Source organism: Coturnix japonica, chromosome 8 (assembly GCF_001577835.2).
Source record: "Coturnix japonica isolate 7356 chromosome 8, Coturnix japonica 2.1, whole genome shotgun sequence".
NCBI classification, from domain to species: Eukaryota; Metazoa; Chordata; class Aves; order Galliformes; family Phasianidae; genus Coturnix; species Coturnix japonica.
In genome coordinates this window covers 10,158,340-10,178,716 of record NC_029523.1, presented here as the reverse complement: position 1 = coordinate 10,178,716, position 20,377 = coordinate 10,158,340, and the positions used below count along the sequence as shown (strand labels likewise).

Here is a 20,377-nt window from a genome sequence, read left to right as displayed (position 1 = left end):
AGAGATGTGAAGCTCACCAGCCTGTAGTTCTCCGGGTCTTACTTTATCCCTTTCTTTAATACGGGAATGATGTTTCCCTTTTTCCATCCACAGGGGACTTCACCTGACTTCCATGATTTTTCAGATATGATGGAGAGTGGCTTGGCAACCAGATCAGCCAGTTCCTTCAGAACACAAGGATGTGTGTCATCTGGCCCTTTAGACTTGTAAAGAGGTCCTGGACTTGCTCCTCTCTTATACTGCGAGGGATTTTGCTCAAGTTCAATTCCATCTGCACCTTGGCTTTCCTGACTCCATCCCTGCATATCTGGACAGCATCCCTATATTCTTCCCAGGCCACACATCCCCACCTACCAGTGATATCTAAAGATAAATAAATTAATTAAATTTGATCCAAACGTATAAATCATAATGTGTCCCTTTTTACTGTCTTTAGAGTACAATAATTAAAGCAGGTTGGTGGAAATTACTGTATTTTTCCCTATGGAAGCTTTTTGGCTGTAAGTAACTACCAATTAACACTATTTTTAAAGCATCTTAATTAATCTACTGCATTGTATGTTTTCAGTACTACCGTTTTCCTTAATAATTACAGAAACAGCTTCTGAATAAAATCTGAAAGTTCTCAACATCACATTTCACACTTTCTGAAAGTTTTAGATCTATTTTCTAGCTTTGGGTCATTATCTTTCTGAATGCACACAAATGCCTGCATATATAGGCATTTTACAAGTACAGCTGAAAACACAACTTCTGGAGCTTGCTTATATTAGATTTTAAAAGATATTTCTAATATCCCACAACTAAAAATAAGTAGTAGTTCTTACTAATTACAGATGTTCTTGAAAACACGTCAGCAAATTTTAACCTGTTTTTATTTAAAACAAACCAGCAATTTTACAAAAAGATAGCTATGAAGTGAAATATACCCTTTGGAAGAGGGGTGTCCCTCTGCAAAGTAGTTTTTCAGCAGTGCAGTGGCAAATGCCCCAATCTGTTCTGGCAAGTTTAAAATTGGGGAAGCCCTGTTTGGAAGGTACTTGGAAGATCTACTTCTCACATGCATATACTTCTCCATATATACAAAACTGTTCTCAAGCCCAAAGGAACTTAAAAGTATTTCCTTCTTCACTACCACTTCCTTCTTGACTTATCACACAGCTTAGCAGCCTCTGGTTCCCAGCAAATGCACTTTTGTCAAAGCGAACAGCAACAACCTAAAATGATAATCTGCTGCTCTGTCATTCTATCCTTAACAAGTCTGTGTAATACCAAACCTTGGCTATTCTCTTTTGATATAACATTTTTAAAAGCTAACATTTACACTCACTTCAGGTATATGGAACTTTCAAACTTTTAATGCAGAAGAGTCTCTATAGGTACCTGGGCTCTCATCATTAAATTTCCTTTCATTCATCAGTAAGTTAACAGTTACTTAAAACTTCTTGCTGTTATTTAATTCTTCACTTCATTTTCAGCATTTCAGTTTGACTACTTTCCTCCTTAATTACAAAGCTATCTGCAACTCTTTATACTAGTGTTTCAGCACATACCCTTTGCACATTTATTTTCTCTAAATTCTGCCAAACTTGTTTTTTAATTTAATAATCATTTTTTACATAAATGGTTCTCACAGTTTCTGTTACCATAACTGATTTTGTGTCTTCTCCCAGTCCTCTCAAGATAACACAAACAAATCCCTTCTTTCTTTTCCAGTACGCCTTTCCAGAAGTGAGCTTCCAAAAGTTTGAATTGCAGCTAAGTTCGTACTCACCTTGATGAAAATCTCTTTCTCCTCTGTAAAATTTTCCTCACTTATAGTTGAAGTGTTAGCAAAATCACTCAGCTGTCTACTTTTCCATAAGCCATTAAAGGTCCAGCTGCTATTGACTGAAATCTGGAAGCCTTCCAATAGCTACAGATAGTAAATTAACTATATTTTGTGGCATAGTATTGGAGGGTGCTTAACCTTTTTACATTTATTATAACTTCCAATACTGAATTCTCAAACTGCTCGCTTCCAAATCCTTCCCAAATTTAGTCTTAAATTACTCACCAGTATTGCATAAACATGCTATTGTTCTCTTCCTGCTGAGTTCCTCCTGTCATTCCAGATAGTTCATTAGCACAAAAATAGCCTAATTAAATTGATTAAGATTTCCTACTATTCTTTTTCTCAGTGATCTTGTTGGAAATGCCCTACCAACTGAGGCAGAGAACTGGGGAAAAAAATCTAAGATATTGAGCATGAAAACTTGATATTGGAGCATTAAACAATGAAATCACAGGCTCACAGCAACTTACAGGCTTTCTTTAAAAAATATTAGCTAGCTTTTGCTAAAGCAATCACATCTTAATAGTTCTGAACACTTTTTTTGAACATATGAACAAGTATTTAATGAGGTTTGAAACTGGAAACACCCCTGTAAAAGTGAAGAAAGGAAAATCTCCACTTTTCCACTCCATTATTGCACTCTAAATTTATTTATATAGAACTAACATCAGAGTCATGGAGGAAGTGGAACATTTAGAAATATGGAGAAATGCATTTCTGATATTTTGTGGAGATAAACAGCGGCCTGTGTTATTCCAAAAATCTACTGCTTTTATCTATTCTTACCCAGTAAAAAACCCAGTCTCTTTGAGATGATCATCCCTTCCATACTTAGTGTTAGAATTATTCTTTCATTTATCAAGACTATAGTAAGACTGAAAGAAAATGCCAGACTATCACCTGCCTCACCCAAACGCTTGCAAACAGCAGAGCAGACAGGTGGAGGCGAGGCTCATTCTCCAGCTTGTTCTACTGATGACTGAACATTCTCTTCTTTTTTCCTTAGGTCTCACCTTTATTGGAGTAAAGCTGTTTGTAGATGCTCCGGCTCATAAAAGAAATACTGTAGTTTAGAGCGTGAAATGGCTGGAGCTTAGACTCAAGGAAGAAACAGAAAAGTGTGAAGCACAAGTGTGTAAGAAGTGGGAATTTTGCTCTTCTCTGCTCTGGAAGAGAGGCTGCTGCTCATAGGAAGTTGCCTTCCAGGTGGTTGAGGAAGCTGTGGCTGATTTCAGAGCTGTGAAGAAAAGACATACTTGGACAGACAGACTGGAAACACTTACATATAAGCTATTATTACAGCCAGCAAAATTAAGTTTCAATGGAAGATGAAAAGAAAGACGTGATTTTCCACAAGGTGTCTTTTTATCTACAATAGTAGTAAGTAGACTTGAAGATTGCATCCAAAACCAAGGCAAGCAGAAAAATAGTTTTTCACCTTCAGCTCTTAACTCTGCTCTGTGGCCTGGCTCCCTCCAGAAGTAGTCTGGAAGACACGGCATAGCTGAATGACTGCAACTGTATTAAAACATCCATGGAAATAGCAAGTACCATCGGGAACCTCTTCTAATTTTCAAAGGAAATAAAAATGTATCAAACATTCAAAGTATTGAAAGAAAATAAATAAAAATACAATGTAACACAATTTGGCATCTTCCAGGAATGTTAAACAAAAAAATTAACAGAAAAGGTTTTTAAGCAGAAAAGTGTTGTTTAAAAGTTGCTGCTGCAATATAGCTGCATTTACAATAACCAGTGCTTGGAATCAGTAAGGAGAAGAATGCTACTCCAACTAAGGAGCCTGTTCAACACCCTATCTATTACAATGTTACACATTTACAATACATTCCTAGTATTAATCAGTATTAATACACAGTATTTTCATAACAATTAATAATTGCTCATAAATTCAGAGCAATTAACACCCTCGTGAAATGTCAGCATTTTCACATACTCTCTATGCAAGAAGATTCACAAAGCCATACTTCTGTTTCGCAGGCCCTGTTTGGATTTCCTCCAAATAGGCAGCATTCACAATTTAACCATCCTACTACTTCTTGTATTTTATAAATATGGTGCTGTTTCCCCTTACAATATGCTGCTTTGACAAACCATCTTGTAGATAAATTTGGGCCAGGATAGTGAGCTAAAATGAGAAGCTTTCAATGCAAAGTAAACAATTTAAAAGCACAGCAATTTTTAGAACGTTTTTTTTTAGCATTCTCACAGATTGGAAACGCATTGAATTTATCAGCTCTTGTTTCATTCTGTTCACCTATAACACTAAATTAAAACACAAAACAAAACACAAAATGTGGGATTTCTTGCTGAGTGGACATTTCGGGGTAGTTGCCACAATCCAAAATTAGCACTTTGTTCAGCATCAGCTATTTCTCGAAAACAAATACAAAGTTGACAGTTATTTTTAAGAATTTGCTGCATGACACGTTTATTAAATATAAATAATACCAACAAACATGAAGGAGATGTGCCATATACAGTGTTACAGGAAACAGAAATCAGAATAAGGGGACTTTCCTATCACCAATAACTAGACATTGGACCTCTATTGTTTATTTAAAACATAGGGAAAAGTCTGCTTCCTGTCACCATACATGCATTTTGCTCCATATACAACATGACCCTTGACTTACAGTAGGCATTAAAGAACTTCTGGACTTCCATTCAGTTGATCCATTAGAGACTGAGCCTGCAGAAGGTTCAGCCAATGTCAGCACTACTTTAAAACAATTTGATACAACAGAAAAAGGAAAAAAAAAAAAAAAGAAAAGGAAGAAGCTCTGAGTTTCCTTGAGTTCTTAGAGGAAAGCAATTGAATGACAGAAAAAGAAAAGAACAGAAGCATTGTTAGGTCAGACTGTACCCTGCAGATGGTCCTTCTTGTTGCTGAGTCAGCACAGCGTCAAACTTACAGCTATTTATGTACAAGCACTACTGCATTCCTTTGTGCTTCTGAAGGCTGGAACCTGAAGTCAGTTCTCTAAAGGCACTGCACAGTCTCTATGAAGGAAAAAGCTGTGCGATTCCCATAGGATTAAAAAACAATAATAATAATAATAATAATCTATAATAGCCTTTAACAAAGTAGCAGTATTTAATTAACAAGACTCACAATTTGCCATGTGTCAATGAACACTGGAGGAATGATACCACTCATTGGAGGACACTCATCTGCCCATGCAATTGATGGCAGTTCAATTCAATGCAAACACTGGGCAAAGCAGAAAGTCTGTGGGGTTTCAAAAAGGCACTGACAGGAACTGGTGTTTTCACATGTTGTTGGCAGAAGGAAAAGATATTGTTATCTGTATAATCTATTCAGAATTTCCTTCCCAAATCCCTGCAGTCAGCCATTTCAGAAGGCATCAGTTTTCCTCCTAAAACTTCAAATATGATCTTCTAGTACACTCAGAGGCTAAAACAAACTGAACCATCATACACACAACAGAATAGGGGCTGATAAATGCACTAGATTTTGAAATGGGAGGAAGATCTCACAAACGGTTCTTCTAGAATTTATTTCATTATTATTATTTATTTTTGTAAGCGAAGTGCCATACTCAAAGCAATTGATTTTTGCTCCCTGCTAACCCAAGGGAAAGCTATTCAAGAAGACATTTGCTCTAACAGCCTAGTTCATCAAACTACCAAACTCACAGCCCAATAATATTGATGTAGTTTTCTGCAAACTTTCTACAAACTAACCCATTTCCTATCCTACACCTTCTGTTTACAGATGATTCTCTCCTGTTCAGCCTCCCCTGGAGCATCTCTGATGAAATTCCTTCCTGTGTCCTCCCATCATTCTTCTCAGTTACAACCACCTTCTCAGCTCATCCACCACCTCAGTTTCACCCAAAATAAGGTGATTTATTCTTTTGTTCCTTCCAACCCCATTTTGTTCTCTTCAGTCTTATTCCCCAGAACCATTGCTCTTCAAGCTGTTTGCCTTTGCTATTATTTGAACAAAATCTCGCAATTGTGTAAGGACTAAAATTCTGTCATTCTATTAAGCCTTCCACTTCATCTTGCTAGTCCTTTTTATAGGTTCCCTTGAAGTTCCTCAAGTGCCTCCCTACCACTGACTTCAAAGCATTTCTGGCACTTCCAACTCTGTTAACATAGCTTTCCATAGCTTTTACTATCACTGAAGTACCATTCTGCCATGATAAAACACAGCATCAGTCATTTATTGCATGTTTTGTTACGGGTGCATGTTTGTCTAACAGTACCTTACCTCTACAAATTGACTACTGAACTCCTTAAAAAAATCAAAAACTAAACAAAGAACAAGCAAACAAACAAACCAAAAACCTCCACAAAACCAAAACAACAAGAACAACAAAACCCACAACCTTTTCCTATAGCAGAACTCAGCTCAAACACAGCAATGTCTCACTGCTGGCCCCCTCACAGATGATCAAAATACTGTTGCCAAAGCCTCGAGGCTGCTTTCACTACAAATTCCCAGTTCTCTGTCTGCCTGGATGTTATTTATTTTCAACCGCTGAGACTCTCTCTAAGCTCAGTATTAAATAAGACCTCCTCAGATTTCCAGACCTTAGGGACATTTTTAAGTGTTTTGCTTTTGTAATAACTTTGGCATTCTTACTGCCCATCTGTAAATACTAATCAGAGGTAAACTAAAAGCTCTACTTGGCCTTACAATTTTAATTAAAAATTTATTAATATATACATGTCTAATAAAAATACAAATGGAGGAATGGTGTGCATTTGCTAACTAAAAACAACTGCAACTTCATTTTTAAAATTGTTCTAAAATAGAGATTAAGAAAATCAACACATGAAAGTGAAAACATGTATCTAAAGAGAAATTATTGATTGTCTTGCAGTAACTACTGCAGACATTTACTTGTACAGCATTTATATTTAGCAATGGAGGTCCCTCTATCTCCATCCTCAAGAATTCAAAGAAAAGTTTTCTAAGTGGATCAGGACTTAATTATTTCCCCTCCAATTTCCCCGTGCATATCAGGTGTCTCTTTCCTTTATCTGCACAGATAAAGTATATAGTTCATCTCAGTTTGTATTTACTGGCATCTCTGAGCAGAAGTATTTACTTAAAATAAATACACATAAGTAATGTCATGAGAATGGTGCACAATGTATTTCTCACAGTTTTACCTGTGTAGGTAATCTTAATGCCATTTTACATCCATAGTCTTCTCTTTCATGTCCACATGCTTAAATTTAAGTCTGTTTCCTAAACAGTTCAACTTGTTGCCTGTGTTAAAAACCAAAAGCTAAACAGTTGTCTCAGTGGAAACCCTGTTCTTCTATTTCACAACTCTGACCCTGTATTTGATTATACCCGGTTTTTAGACCAGAAGATCTGCACAGGTTCACGTTGCTCCCACCCAGCAGCACACGATCTCAGGGCCGTAGCGCCATCTAGCTTCTCTTTTTCCGACCTCAGTAACTATGCTGAGCACAATCATTTGACGCCCCAGGGAGCCATTGTAGCTTTCAAGACAGCCTTGTTTATTTATCTAGGTGTACGGCTGAAGAAAGGGGGAAAGTAACTCACTGAGCTTCTCAAGAAGCTACTCTGATAATCCATTCTTAAATGGGAGGCAAAGTATGTTTTCCTTTGGAATAGACCTTACTCCTTTCCTCCTAAGCAGAAAATCAAAATCCAAAACAATGCTTAGGCAAACTACCCTACCCAGGCCTTTGCTGAAGCTTTGGCCCCATACCAGCACTAATACAAACTTCACAGGACATCAAGGGCAACATAATTAAATCCTTTCACATCCCTGAAGGCAGTTGTCTCTTAAGGAGGGATCTCTGTTCTCAAAGGAACAATGTTTGAAAAGATTTGGAAGATCCCCTGGTGTGCCAAGAAAGGAACAAATAGATAAACTCTCTCTGTTCAAAAGGGGAGGGGGGAAATTTGTACCTCTTCCATTAGTAACAAAGGTTTTTTAACAAGAATTGCAAAGCAGGCATGAAATAATCTACCATAACTCCTTGTTACAAGCTGTGTGAAATAGGAACCCTATTGGGGTAATGGATTTCTGTGTATTCACCTAGAATCTGAGACACACTCAGTGCTGTCTGGGTTTCTTTTGCCTTTGCAAGATGTGCAGGACCTAACATTGATTCTATAACCATACACACTATAACGATACACAGCACACAGCAATCAGTCCAGCCTCCTTTGCAAAGGCACAAGCTCATAAGAAAGTAGAACAGCAAATAAGGCTCCTCTGGGTCTGGCTTGTTTCCTTGGCAGGTCTGATGAGCTGGGAATACATGAGAGCCAGCCTAGAACTCCTGATCTTTCTTCCCAGTTCACTGATGTGTTCTTCACTGCTGGGAGGGATATTTCCTGCTCATAGGCACAGTTCCACTCATCAACATTAGCATCATTATATGAACTGCTCCAGCATCCAGCAATGGTAAGCAGAAACACAGCCAAGTCTTCCAGTTCTCACTTCAGAGAATGGGCACTTAAAAACCGCCATGAAATCAACCAAACTTACTAAACAATTAGTAACAATCTAGGCCTTAAGCCCTATATAACAAGCAGACTAATTGAAATTCCACTGCCCTACGTACTCTTTCATACAGTATATGTGCCTCTGAAGATATGAGAATAAATGTGTTACTCAGCATGTCAAAAAGGCATAAATTAGCACATTTTAAAGGGATGCAGCAGCTGTAAAGGGATGCAGCTTTCTGCTTGTATGCAGAACAAACAGGAAGTTTCTCTCTTTTGTGCTGGCTGCCCACAGTACCACACTGGGCCACAAGCAAACAGCCGAATGGTTCCCAAGGTACACAGCGAGCAGCCCTCACTGCTGACAGCATCCACCAGCAGCAGGCACCATCCTGAACACATACAAACAATATTGCACCACTGAAAGTTACAATCAAAACTCTTGGCAATAGTTTGTGAAAAATATATTTGCACAACAGGGATCTATGTCACCCCAGGAATGGCTGCCACATCAACAGCTTCATACATTCATGCTCAAAATCAAACACTGATGTAGAAATAGTACCAAAAGTGCACCGAAACAATGGATCAACATTGTTTTAAAAGCAGTGAAAAGTTGGATTTCAATACAGTACTGTGCGAGGAATGAGAATAGGAAGAAAAAAAATACTTCAGTATTTCTATGGATATCTCATTAACACACTAAAAACTGTACATGCCATTCTATCCCGATTGTGGTGATAATTATTTTCAAGTTACAGATACAATTAACACATTATCAGCTATTTTACTCAGTATCTTAGCATAATATTTATAGTGTCTGATGATAGAAAATGGTTACAAGATCCTTCGAATCACATGCAGTGTGTTTTTATTTTGAACTGCTGCTTTTTTTAATGGACTGTTTCATTTTGCTTTTGCACTCAGAGCGGCATTCACAAAGATTCCTCCACACGGCTCCTGTGAACCCATTTCATGCTTAGGAAGAGAATTGTTTGAGATATTTGTATAAATATGAGAGAAGACAGTTCACTTTAGAATTAAATGAACGGTTGTCTCACAAATCTAAAATAAAATAGATCGATGACGGTAAGAAAATCTGAAGAATAAATCAGACAATGACAAAAATTCATTCCCTGAGCTCTGCCTGTGGCCAGCAGCTCATTCAGTGTCTCTTACACCCAGGGGCTGCCAGCCCCTCTCACAAGAGAAGCCTTAGATAAGCAGGCTGAATGTTGGGGCATTCTGCATCAGGTCAGATCACAAAAGGTTCGGGCTTATCTGACATGTGCTGCCAAACAAGCTTTAAGTGATTTTGTTGATCTCAGAGTAGCAACTGCAGCCTTTTATATTCTCAAATTCCATAACACAGACAAGGAGCTCTCTAGCAAGGGATGAGAAGTTTTTCAAGTTTTGTTTTTCTCAAATGAAGCAAAGATGTCGTTCAAATGGCTTTTTTTTTCTTCCAGTATAAACATATCAGCGTGAAATTTACCTTGAATGTTAGTAACTCGGAAATAGATTATTTCTCCCTCAAAAACCTCAAAACACATTTGTATTTGGGCCAAGGCCAAGCATGCGATACTACCATCTCAAGGATACATTTATAAGCGTAGTGTGACTATATGACAGAAGGGACTGTAATGATCATCTTACTGTAATGACCGTGGTACAACACAGATAAGCATTAGGCAGTACAATAGCAACATTTAACGATGCATGAGATAAAAGAAAATTAATTCATGCCTTTAATTCAGCTCAGATCCATCATTTCTTATATTGAATGTGAATTGCCTAATCCTGTTAGTATGTACACGACAGTTACAGCAAACAGCAAAGAGCCAAGAGAGACATTTACTGCAGAATCCAGAGCGCTTCCATTTACTCATTGTACACATGAATTAGTTTTGTGTTCCTGTTTATCTCTTTTCATCAACATTGCAGGTAGTTCTACTACCTTGCTTTAATACCATACAAAAGAGCTGACTGTCGCAGTAAGTGCCTTTGCCTTGATGTCAAATGAGAGCAGTAGTGAGACTTGTGCTTTTTGTTTCCCCAGGTTGCAGTCCATGAATTCCCTGATTTCATCAGTTTTAATAATGTAACAAACAAGAAAAACCAACCTAGAGAAAAGGAAGATGTTTGTTTAAATGCAAGAGGCATAACTGTGCTCACTAGAGGAGCTAACATGGCAGCGCATTTCAAACCCTGCAAGATTTTACCACTACCTTTACAAAGGATTAATTGAATGAGAAATGATTATGGAAAACTCCTGTGGTAAATACGAAATATCTTAACAATACTTCTGGATATGACCCCATTTAAACCTTGCTGCACCTGTCTCCACAGCTACAAGACAGTTACAGCCACTTCACTAGGTTTAAGTATGAAAAATATTAAGTTTATAAAGAATCAGGCAAACAGCACATATAAACTGATCAAAAAGGCAGTGTCAGAAGCTTAAGGATGAGAAGGAGGCTGCTCCACCTCTGCCTGAGGTGAGGCACAGACAGAGGGCAAAAGACAAGAAAAAGGACATCAAACTGTGACACCTCTGTGGAACCAACAGGAAGGAAATCTGTGTAACACTGTTCAGAACTGGCCACTGCCAGCTTCACCAGATTTCCCTCTCCAAACTCTTATTTAAAAATAGCTTTCTTCTGTTGCTAATGCTCACTTTGTCGAGCGCTGGTATTTCAGGCTGGCATCGTGCCTTCATCGTATCATCAGCTTCACAACAGTCAGAATGGCTAAAGCTTCTGCCTGATGCATTTTTGCATTCTTTATTCTCTGCTGAGAACATCACAGGACAAGTGAAGACTCCAGACAGCCTGAAGGTAGCTATTAAGAATTTTCCATCTGAGATGTCAGCTTCACAAAGCTATAAATAAAAAGGAAGGCATCCCAAGGATAGCAGCTGCCCTGCCTGTGTCTCTCCCCAGGACTACAACTCCACTTTCTTCTATCTACTCTCTCTGAGCCCTCAGGAAGAAAAGGAATGGAACAGTGAGGTCAGGTCTTGTTGCAAACATCGAATTTCACCCCGACTTTACTGAGAAGCCCATTTTGCACTGAAATTAGTCACAACTACTAATATTTTTCCCAACAACAGCATCACCATCAAACAGTACTAAGGTGTCAATTCAGAAAACTGGCATCCAAAATGACAAATGGAACAGCCACCTATAGAGCGGCTTGGACAATCCTCCCCCTCAGCAGCTGAATCACTTGGTCAGGCTGCTCCCAAACACAAGGCACCTTTAGTCTTATATGAATACTACACCATTTGGCAGAGGCACATCTTTGCTATTCCCTGTTTCAGTCCCTGCTCCCAGAGCTCAACACGTGATTCTGCACACAGCTCCCTCCTTGGGCTGAGCCCCCACAGGCAGCACACTCTCCCTCAGAACATATCCCAAAAGTAAGGCTGAGTGACTTCAGAAACCCAAAGCCTTGGGTCAGAACGCAGACACAAGTGGGCTTGGTTCAGCAGTATTCTGTTTCCAGTTCTGTAGTTTCAGGAATAACCTGAACTCAGGCACCAGGCAAAGACTGCACTGGAAGCCTTCCCATACCAACCTCATAGCCAGTAATCAAACAAGGTGGTCCACACTCACAGAGCAGAGTCGTCTACCTTTAATTACATGTTTTCCAGGCCTAAAGAGCCCATTAGATTACTGCGTGTGGTAACAGGTTGGTTTGAATATTTGCACAGAAGAGTGCATTCTGTAACAAGGTATCTTCAGAAAAGTCAGCCATAATGAACACCAACTATGAAGTGTTTTTCTCCAGCCTTCAAACTATTCTAACTCTTTCGTTGTTGTTGTTGTTGTTGTTGTTTTCCAGCTTTAAACAAAGACGAATGTGCCTGTAGTATAGACGGTGTTTGTGCACTATGGAAAGCATGAAAAAAACCCCTTCACCTGCTACTCACTTTGGTAGAAACTTAAGCCTGTCCCTCCATTCCTTATGTTTAGGTTACACTTGTCTCCCCAAGCAATTCACGCTGCTCAAGGAGTCGCCATTCCCTGCCCAGCAGGACTGAGAACTTTTCCCTTTGTGAAGGAACCTACAGGAAAAAAAAATCCTGAAGAAAGGAGAAAAAGAAAGAAGGAAAGAAAGAAAGAAAAGGGACTATTACCCTGGTAAAACGATGACAGTGCATGGGAAGGATTGACACAAAGGAGCAAAAAAGGCAGCTTTCTTAGATGTCACGAGAAAAGCTATTTTCGCTGCCATTTGGAAGAGGGACTTCTGAGTTTAAAGAATACTGCAATAATCTAGTTATGTGATTTAAGATGAAATAGAAAGCTAAAGTATATGTTGTCACCTTTTCTTTAATGAAATGCTACACTTAAATGTCTTCATTTGAAAATAATCTGTATGTGGGTTTTTTTTTAAAAATAGCATCAATCTGGTAGTCAGGAAAGGAGGTTTGCAGTGAGCTGATGGCTGAGGGAACGCGGGGCAGGCTGAGATCTGACTCCTGCCTGGATGTCCAGCAACGACGCTAAGTGTAAGAAGGCTGGTCCATAAGAATGCTGGTCTAAATCACACCGTTAGTCTTTCTTGATTCCAGAAATCAATGAAGATTTGCTGCTGCATGGGATACTTTTCTAAAAGCAAACGTTGAGAATGCAGCTGTGCATCTCACTTATTAAGAAAGTGTTGAATCCTGTTTCCACACCCAAAGGAGCCAAACAGTCTGAGAGGGTTTATTTCACCATAAGCCTCTTTCAGCTTTCAGTACCTCTGTGCTGATCTCGGGGTCACGCTGTCACTGACCCTGCTCTGCTCTCTGTGCTTCTCACCCACTTGTGCCAGCCTTACTTTGCTGCTTGTGCATTTTTATTGCACCTTTGTTTACAGCAGCAAGCACCCAGCTCTGGAGGAGGCTCACATTACTGAACAAAGCATTCGGTTATAGATCATCATATATTAATATATATATATTATATTATACTATCTTAAGTGTAGTAACTTCACCAACAGCCTCTGCAAGCTATTTCACAATGGGCTGTATTTCTGCCATAGGGTATTTATTGTTCTGAGGCATCACAATTTGACCCCCTAAGAGCTGGTTGCAGAGTGAGGCTGTGTTTCTGCACAGGCAAACCACAAAACATCTGGCCATATTACAGGTAAATTTACAAAGGCCACAAAACTCAATGACTGCTTCCAATCAGACCAATACAACTGGCCACAACCCAGGCAGGTGCTACTGACTGTGAGCTGCTCTCGCTTCCAGAAGCCCTGAGAAAATAGCAAAGGAATAGGCACCAACCGCACACAAAATAAGCCAGAGATCCGCACTGCTGTACAATAAATTCACCATTTGGACAAAATTACATCCGCTGCCTGGTATTTGTGGATCTGAGCAGTCATGGGAAGCTTTGGGCCACATTCACCTTGCTTGGCACAATGTCAGAGCTAAGCAGAACTTCAATTCAATTGCCAATAGGTTTCCCCACCGTCTTCCTTTACATCTTTTGAAAGATCAGTTGGTTGAACAATTCTCAAGGAAAACTTTGAGAAGTACAAACATGCCTCGTACTACAGATTTAAAGGACAGCTGGCGATGGCGATGTACGCCTGGCAACTGCACATGAGCTGGATGAATATGACAGAAATTCATACTGAAGAAAGTTACCATTACAGTAGCAATGGACACCCTTGAATTAGCTGAAAAAAATCCAGCAGAAATACTAAAAACTGAGAGTCGGATCAATTGTCTCATTCAAGGAGCAGCAACACGGAACCAAGGGAAGATGAGATGGAAGCTGAGCTTCCATTGTTACTGTATTTATAATGCTGAAATACAGAGTATGGCTGTAGAAGGAGGCAGACAGGGCTTTTCTGAGTGGTAATTCCTCAGAGAAACCGAGATCTTGATTTGAGATAATTACTCTTTTTTGATGACTTTAAATCAAAACTCTTTCCTGTGTGATACTATTTGGGTCACCTGAGTGTAACAAAACAGTCAAAGACTCACAGTCAGATGTAATTACATCAGAGTTCCTAAGGGATTTCCAGCTGTTCTCTGGAAGTAATGCATAGCAGAAGGATAGCTGAACCAAGTTTTGTACAGGATAACATTGTTTAATACATACTTGCATTTAAGACACTGTCCATATAAAACACAAGCATTTCAGATTAAACTTGCATGCTATTTGATACGGGAAGAAACCCAGAAGTTTGTTATAATGTTTGGCCACTGAACTCCAAAACAGGTTATTGCTTTTATCCCAGAATATGTAGTCAGAAACAGAGGGTGGTGGCTAATTCAGTATTTTAATGCTTGTTCTTTGCTGACAGTCCCATACGGAGCTTTGCCAATGGACTCCAGTTCCTTCAGCAGTGCTGGGAAATGGTGATTCCCCTCCTGTCATGGGTCCCAGCCTAAGAACTGGGTGCAGCAGAACCAGCTCTCAGCCCCAGGCAGCCCTTGGCTTAGCTTTATTTTGGCAGCGATACCAAATAATTTCCAGCATTGCTATAGGCGTGGTCGGTAAATTCTCCTTATCCATTTGCTGCACAAAGCTAGCAAAAGCACCGTCCCCATGATTAGGATGTGAGATTACAACAAGGACGCAGTACTCTCCAAGACAGATGCAATGTGGTGATAAGATAAATCTTGTGCATCTTTTACAGTCACATTTCCTTGCCAGCTCTTGTGATCTCCCCGATGCAGTCACGCAGGTGGCACGTTGCCTCCACGCTGGGGGAAGAAACTCTAAGTCTGAGATTCTAGGAAACTTCTATTCCATTCCTACAGGTGCTGGTAAGTGGCTGAAGCTGCTTACAAGACATGACTGCATTTTCAGGAAGACAAGGAATATTTCCTAAGTTTTCCCTAAGACTTGACATCCTGCCTTTGTCAAAGCCCAACCTCGCTAATCTTTTCTGTGATAACGGCAACAGTTTTTACTTTAGAAAAATAAAACGTTGCTATGGGGATTTTTAAATACACCAACATATCATTGAACGCTAATACATCTTAAGGTTGGGGGAATAAAATAACATTCTTTCCTCCCTTCAGAAGCAACTTCTGTTGAAAATGAAGCCATATCAGGTAAGATAACATTAGTGCTGAGCACTGTAAAACATGGCTACGCACACTTCTGTGCTATACCCACTGTGTTTGCTGTTTCTTTATAGTCTTAGCATTCAAACATTCTTGAAAGAGCTGCCAAACTCGTATTAATGTTTCCCACCCAACGCAACAAACTTTTTGCACACAGCTTTGCAGTGTTCCCACAGCCCTTCACCTTCCCCAGGCAGCGCTGGGACTGATTGAGAGAGCACACAGAACAGAACTGCCCTCCTTGAGTCTCTCATGCGAAAGGCAAAGATCAGCTCCACAATAACAACGTCAGCACAGTCAGGGAGGCGGAGGGCAGCGCTCAGCACAGCCTCAGTGCCCAGCTGGGATGCATTGTCCAGTTACTTTTAGCAGAAGCTGTGAAATCCCACCGCAACAGCAACGCGTGGAGTAGAAACACCAGCTGTTAGCAAACACATGATAAGGTCAGGGAGCAGCACTCCATAGGTTTCACAGAGTGCCTCCTTACCACAGGTGGATGCCTTTGTTAAAACAGGCCTCATGTAAAGAGCTTTCAAAAGAACAACAGCAAAAAAACCAAACCAGCTGACTAAAAAGGTGCCTGTTTTGAACATTTCCCACAGGCAGCATCACCTGAAAGCTCGGATGGGACAAGGAGGGTCCTGCACGGAGCACAGAGATGAAGCAGGTACAGGAAATGGTTCCCAGGGCTCTCGGGGCTGGAGAACAGGATGGGACACACGGCAGTTCTCACACATGAGCCCCGTGCTCAGTGTTCACTCAAATAACTGCTTCAAATGCCAGCAGCGTTACACAGATTCTATAATCAAATAAAATAGAAAAACAGAACCCTGCAGCAAATCTCAGAGCCCAGCGTCTACCTCACATTGGAACAGTTAAAGCTCAAAGGCAGCACCTCGCAGTGCCATAGTTACCGTCACCGCAGATCTATCTCTGCTGCCTGCAGTCCTGACATGGGGGCAAAGGGAGGGCAGGCGGCCTCAGCACGGCCTCGCTTCTACCTGCAGCCCTGCCCTGAGGGAGCATGTCGGAGCCCGGAGCAGCAGAGACTCGCACACTGGAGGAGCTGCTGGGACACGCTGCGGTGACGGCAGCTCCATCCTGAGGGCACGAGGCGGCCGCGAGTTCCCGCCCAGCGCGGCCCGTGCCCTCGGCGCCCCCTGTCGGCGGGGCTTGGAGCCGTGTGCCGGGCCGGGCTCAGCGCGGAGCGGCGCATCCCGCCGTGCTCCGGCGCCGTGGTAGTTGTGGGCAGGGCGGGGCGGCGGCGGCGGGACCGGCCGCGTTGGAGGCGGCGTGTCGGGGGGCGGCGGCCGAGCCCTCGGAGCGGGGCAGGACGGAGCGCGCGGCCCGGCGGAACTCCTCGCTGCGCCACGTGTAGAGCAGCGGGTTGAGCGCCGAGAGCGAGCAGAGCAGCAGCCAGCTGGCGGCCTGCAGCGCGGGAGGAGCGGGCCGCAGGAAGAAGCCGAGGAGGCTGACCCAGACCAGGGGCTGCGTGCCCAGCAGGAAGACGCAGCACAGCAGCAGGACCGAGACGCTGCTGAGGCGGCGCTGGGCGCGGCGCGGCGGAGGCGGCGCGGCGGGGAAGGGCAGCTGGTGCAGCAGGTGGAAGTTGAGGACGCTGACCCGCTTGGCGCTGCCCCGCACCCGGCGCACGATGCCCAGGTAGCAGTGCAGCAGCAGCGCCGTCTGGCCCAGCACGGCCAGCGCCAGCAGCAGCGCCGGGTAGCGGGAGCCGCCGTCCGAATGGCGAGGGGGAGGCTGCGGGGCAGGGCCCGGCGTCCAGAGCCCGGGCAGCAGCGGGAGCAGGAGCAGCGCCAGAGCCCAGGACAGCCCGATCATGCAGCCCGTGTGCTTCCGCTGGTACAGGGCCTGGTAGACGCTGGGCAGCTTGGTGATGAGCACGTACCTGTTGAAGGCCACCAGCAGGTGCGAGGCCAGGGACGCGGTGAGGCCGAGGCCCAGCAGCCCCTCGCGCAGCAGGCGGTACTCGGCCGAGCGCAGCGACGAGGAGTTGGGGGGCAGCAGCCCCAGCACGGCCTCCTGCGGCATCCACAGTGCGCACACGCTCAGGTCGGCCGCGCAGCCGTTCACGATGAAGGCGTTGCTGGTGGTCTGCAGCTTCTTGAAGGAGAAAACCAAATAGATGACCATCACGTTGGACAGAGTCCCTGAGATAGCCAGGACCGCATAGAGCAGCGAGAGGAAGATGCGGGTCCCTGAGGAGTCCTCCCAGAGCAGCAGCAGGGGTGAGCTCACGCTCCAGGAAGAGGCGTTGGGCATCGCGCTGAGTGCAGCTCAGTTCTGACTTCTCCCTGTAAATCCCATCCTCATCCAGGGCAGATCCTGCTGCGGCAGCCCCCCGCTGAACACGAGAGATGATGTGCGGGCGGGGAACTCGAGGCAGATTTCAGTCATATGAGCTGCAAGTCCAGAAAACGCAGTTAGCAGTAACGACCCGGAGAAGAGCGATGTCCAAGGCAGATAGGTGGCAGGAAATCCCAGAGGCTGGAGCTAGTGAAGGTGGGTCCATAGGGTGCAGATTGCGGTAGGCAGACCTGAGCTCGGCAGAGGATTCTGTAGCTGCAAAAATGCCAAAAGCGGCAGCACCTTGCAATCAGTAGCAGAAACGGCAGCAACTGATACAAAGCTTTGCAGTTCCTCCTGTGACACAGTACGTACTCTGTATATCATTCCTGGAAGATTCAGCCCTTCCACTCTTCATGAATTATTCAGCAGATTTTCATCTTGTTAAATCAAGAAGGAAAAAAAAGAAACCCAAACCCAATCACGCTCCAGAAATACTGCAACTACGGAGCGACTCTTCCCTTTGCTGCACCGCTTTCCTTGTTCTCACCCATTTACACAGCGACTTTCATTTTTCGGCAAGCTTTCAAACTAGTGTCAGTCACTTCTGTCTGAAATACAACCCATTTACTGTAGCAGCTTCTCTGCTAGATACTGAAGCTGTTTTATTCTGATCGCATTTTTGTTAAACAAAAACATACTACCTGTCTGTAAACAGTTTTAGAACTGCTCTTTAGGAATACAGCTTCCAAATTCTTTCAAACACTATAGCTGCATAGATCCCTGGTAAGACAGCTCTTTATTTTGGGAAGCTGCTCCAACTCCACATCACGTATTTCCTCACGGAAGGCTCAGTCTATCTAGTGGGACATCCTGCATCACTAACCTGCTGGAGGTGAGTGTTGGTGTCTCTAGATAACACAGGTAAAGCGGAACCAGCATAGATTTTGAAACAGTGGCACACACCAAAATCAATTCCAAAAGCAACTTCCTGCAGAACTGAATGAAAGGTTCTCGCTTTTGGGATGGAGAATTAGTGCTGGGATCCTCCCAGGTACTCTTCAGTGCTTTGCTCAATCAGGGACAAAACATTAACTGTCCTTAACCACAGCAAGGTTTAACAAGAAACTTGAGTAAAACAATTGAGATTTCTTCTTGAAAGCATTTCAGAACAGGAACGCCGATTAATTTTGCAGTGAGTTTAAGTGAGAAGGTGCTTTTCTAAGGCTCAAAAGTAATTACTTCAGCTGATAATGTATTTATCTGTATATTGAGCAAGATATCATATTTTTAGATATCAATAAACTGATAATGCTGATAAGTGACAATACCAAAACAGTACGTGAGGAGGTCATTATAACATGGGTCAGTGGATTACTTTGTTACAATGCAGCATATCTTACATTTAATGAAATATTCCTGTTCGTAGGTGGTAGGACTGTTGATCCAAATACGGATTCATTACAAACGTGTATCTTTTCTTTTTTAATTAACTAGATTGCTCATGTGCTTAAGGTTAAAGACATACCTGAGCAATGTACTGGATCAGGCCCCCTGATTACCATATTTTTTGCCTGCTGCGCTTTATGTAGATCTAATCAAATGTCAAACCTTTTGAGGCCTTTCATTGTTTAGCTGTCAGTAGAGAACAGTTATTATAGAAACTAAAATCCTCCTCTTTCTGCAGTACTGTAATTGAAAAATATTCTTTAAATCGGTAACAAGAAATATCTCCCTAACCAAAAAGCTTCACAGAGCAGAAAGAAACAGTTCCATAAGGCATTATCCACAGAATCACGGGCCCAGTAAAAACCTCTAGATTTAATTAATCCATCCTTATATATTTATCAAATCTCCTTTTAAAGATCTCGTGTACTTTTTCTCCTGGAATGAGAAGAACAGTGGAAGCAGTGAAGTTCAAGGATGAACAAACAGAGCATATGAAATAAAACTCAAGGTATTTCCTAAAAGCTGTAAGATTGTAAAGAGTTCTAAAACCAGTGGCTGTCCCCAGCTTATCTTGGTCTTGTTGATTGCCAGAGTACTGTCTATATACATAAACCAATGGAATTAAAGAAAAAAGCAGGAAAGGGAGGGATTGCTTTCAGTGTACTAGACAGGCTTAAATTAGCTGTTCTTTTGTATATCCTATACATATCCGAATTAACATCCTTTAATTGCTTTAATGTAGTGACAAGAACCCTTTCTTGTGTTAATGGAATAGACATTCATTAGAATTTGGGCAGCTTCTAAAGCATGCGTTGTACTCCAGGCTTTGCCATTCCTTTAGAGTTGCTGTGCAACAGTCACACACTATCCACATCATCTATCGCAGGCTTACCTGACAGGAATATTAAGCACCATGGATAATTAATATCATGCAATGCAACAAATTTGCTGAAAACCACCACCAGAGTTAAGCTAACAGAAAACCAATTGTGAACAATTTTTCACCAACAGAAAAAGAAAAAGCTAAATGAAAATGTGGCCATTTGTGTTCTTCTGCACAAAGGCCCTGCTATGAGTGAGGCTAAATCAAACTATTGCACATGGAAAAAGAAGACAAGGTATATTACACTTGTAGAAGGAATCTCATCCAGGAAAATGTTTCCTGAGTTAAGATCCATTTTAAAATACGCTAATTAGAAATGACACACAAATACTTCAGACC

At 42.0% G+C, this 20,377-nt stretch overlaps 1 protein-coding gene across 1 annotated transcript; it reads right to left on the bottom strand.

Moving 5' to 3' along the window:
- Nucleotides 1-315: 315 nt before the first annotated feature.
- On the bottom strand, nt 316-20,372 carry GPR88 (G protein-coupled receptor 88). The gene has a single exon (XM_032446077.1). The coding sequence runs from the start codon at nt 17,680-17,682 to the stop codon at nt 16,600-16,602; it is 1,083 nt and encodes a 360-aa protein (XP_032301968.1). The 5' UTR covers nt 17,683-20,372; the 3' UTR covers nt 316-16,599.
- Between the last annotated feature and the right edge of the window lie 5 nt (nt 20,373-20,377).

Bases quoted from the DNA above. Each gene is read 5' to 3' on its own strand.
- GPR88 (XM_032446077.1), bottom strand. From the start codon at position 17,682: ATGCCCAACGCCTCTTCCTGGAGCGTGAGCTCACCCCTGCTGCTGCTC.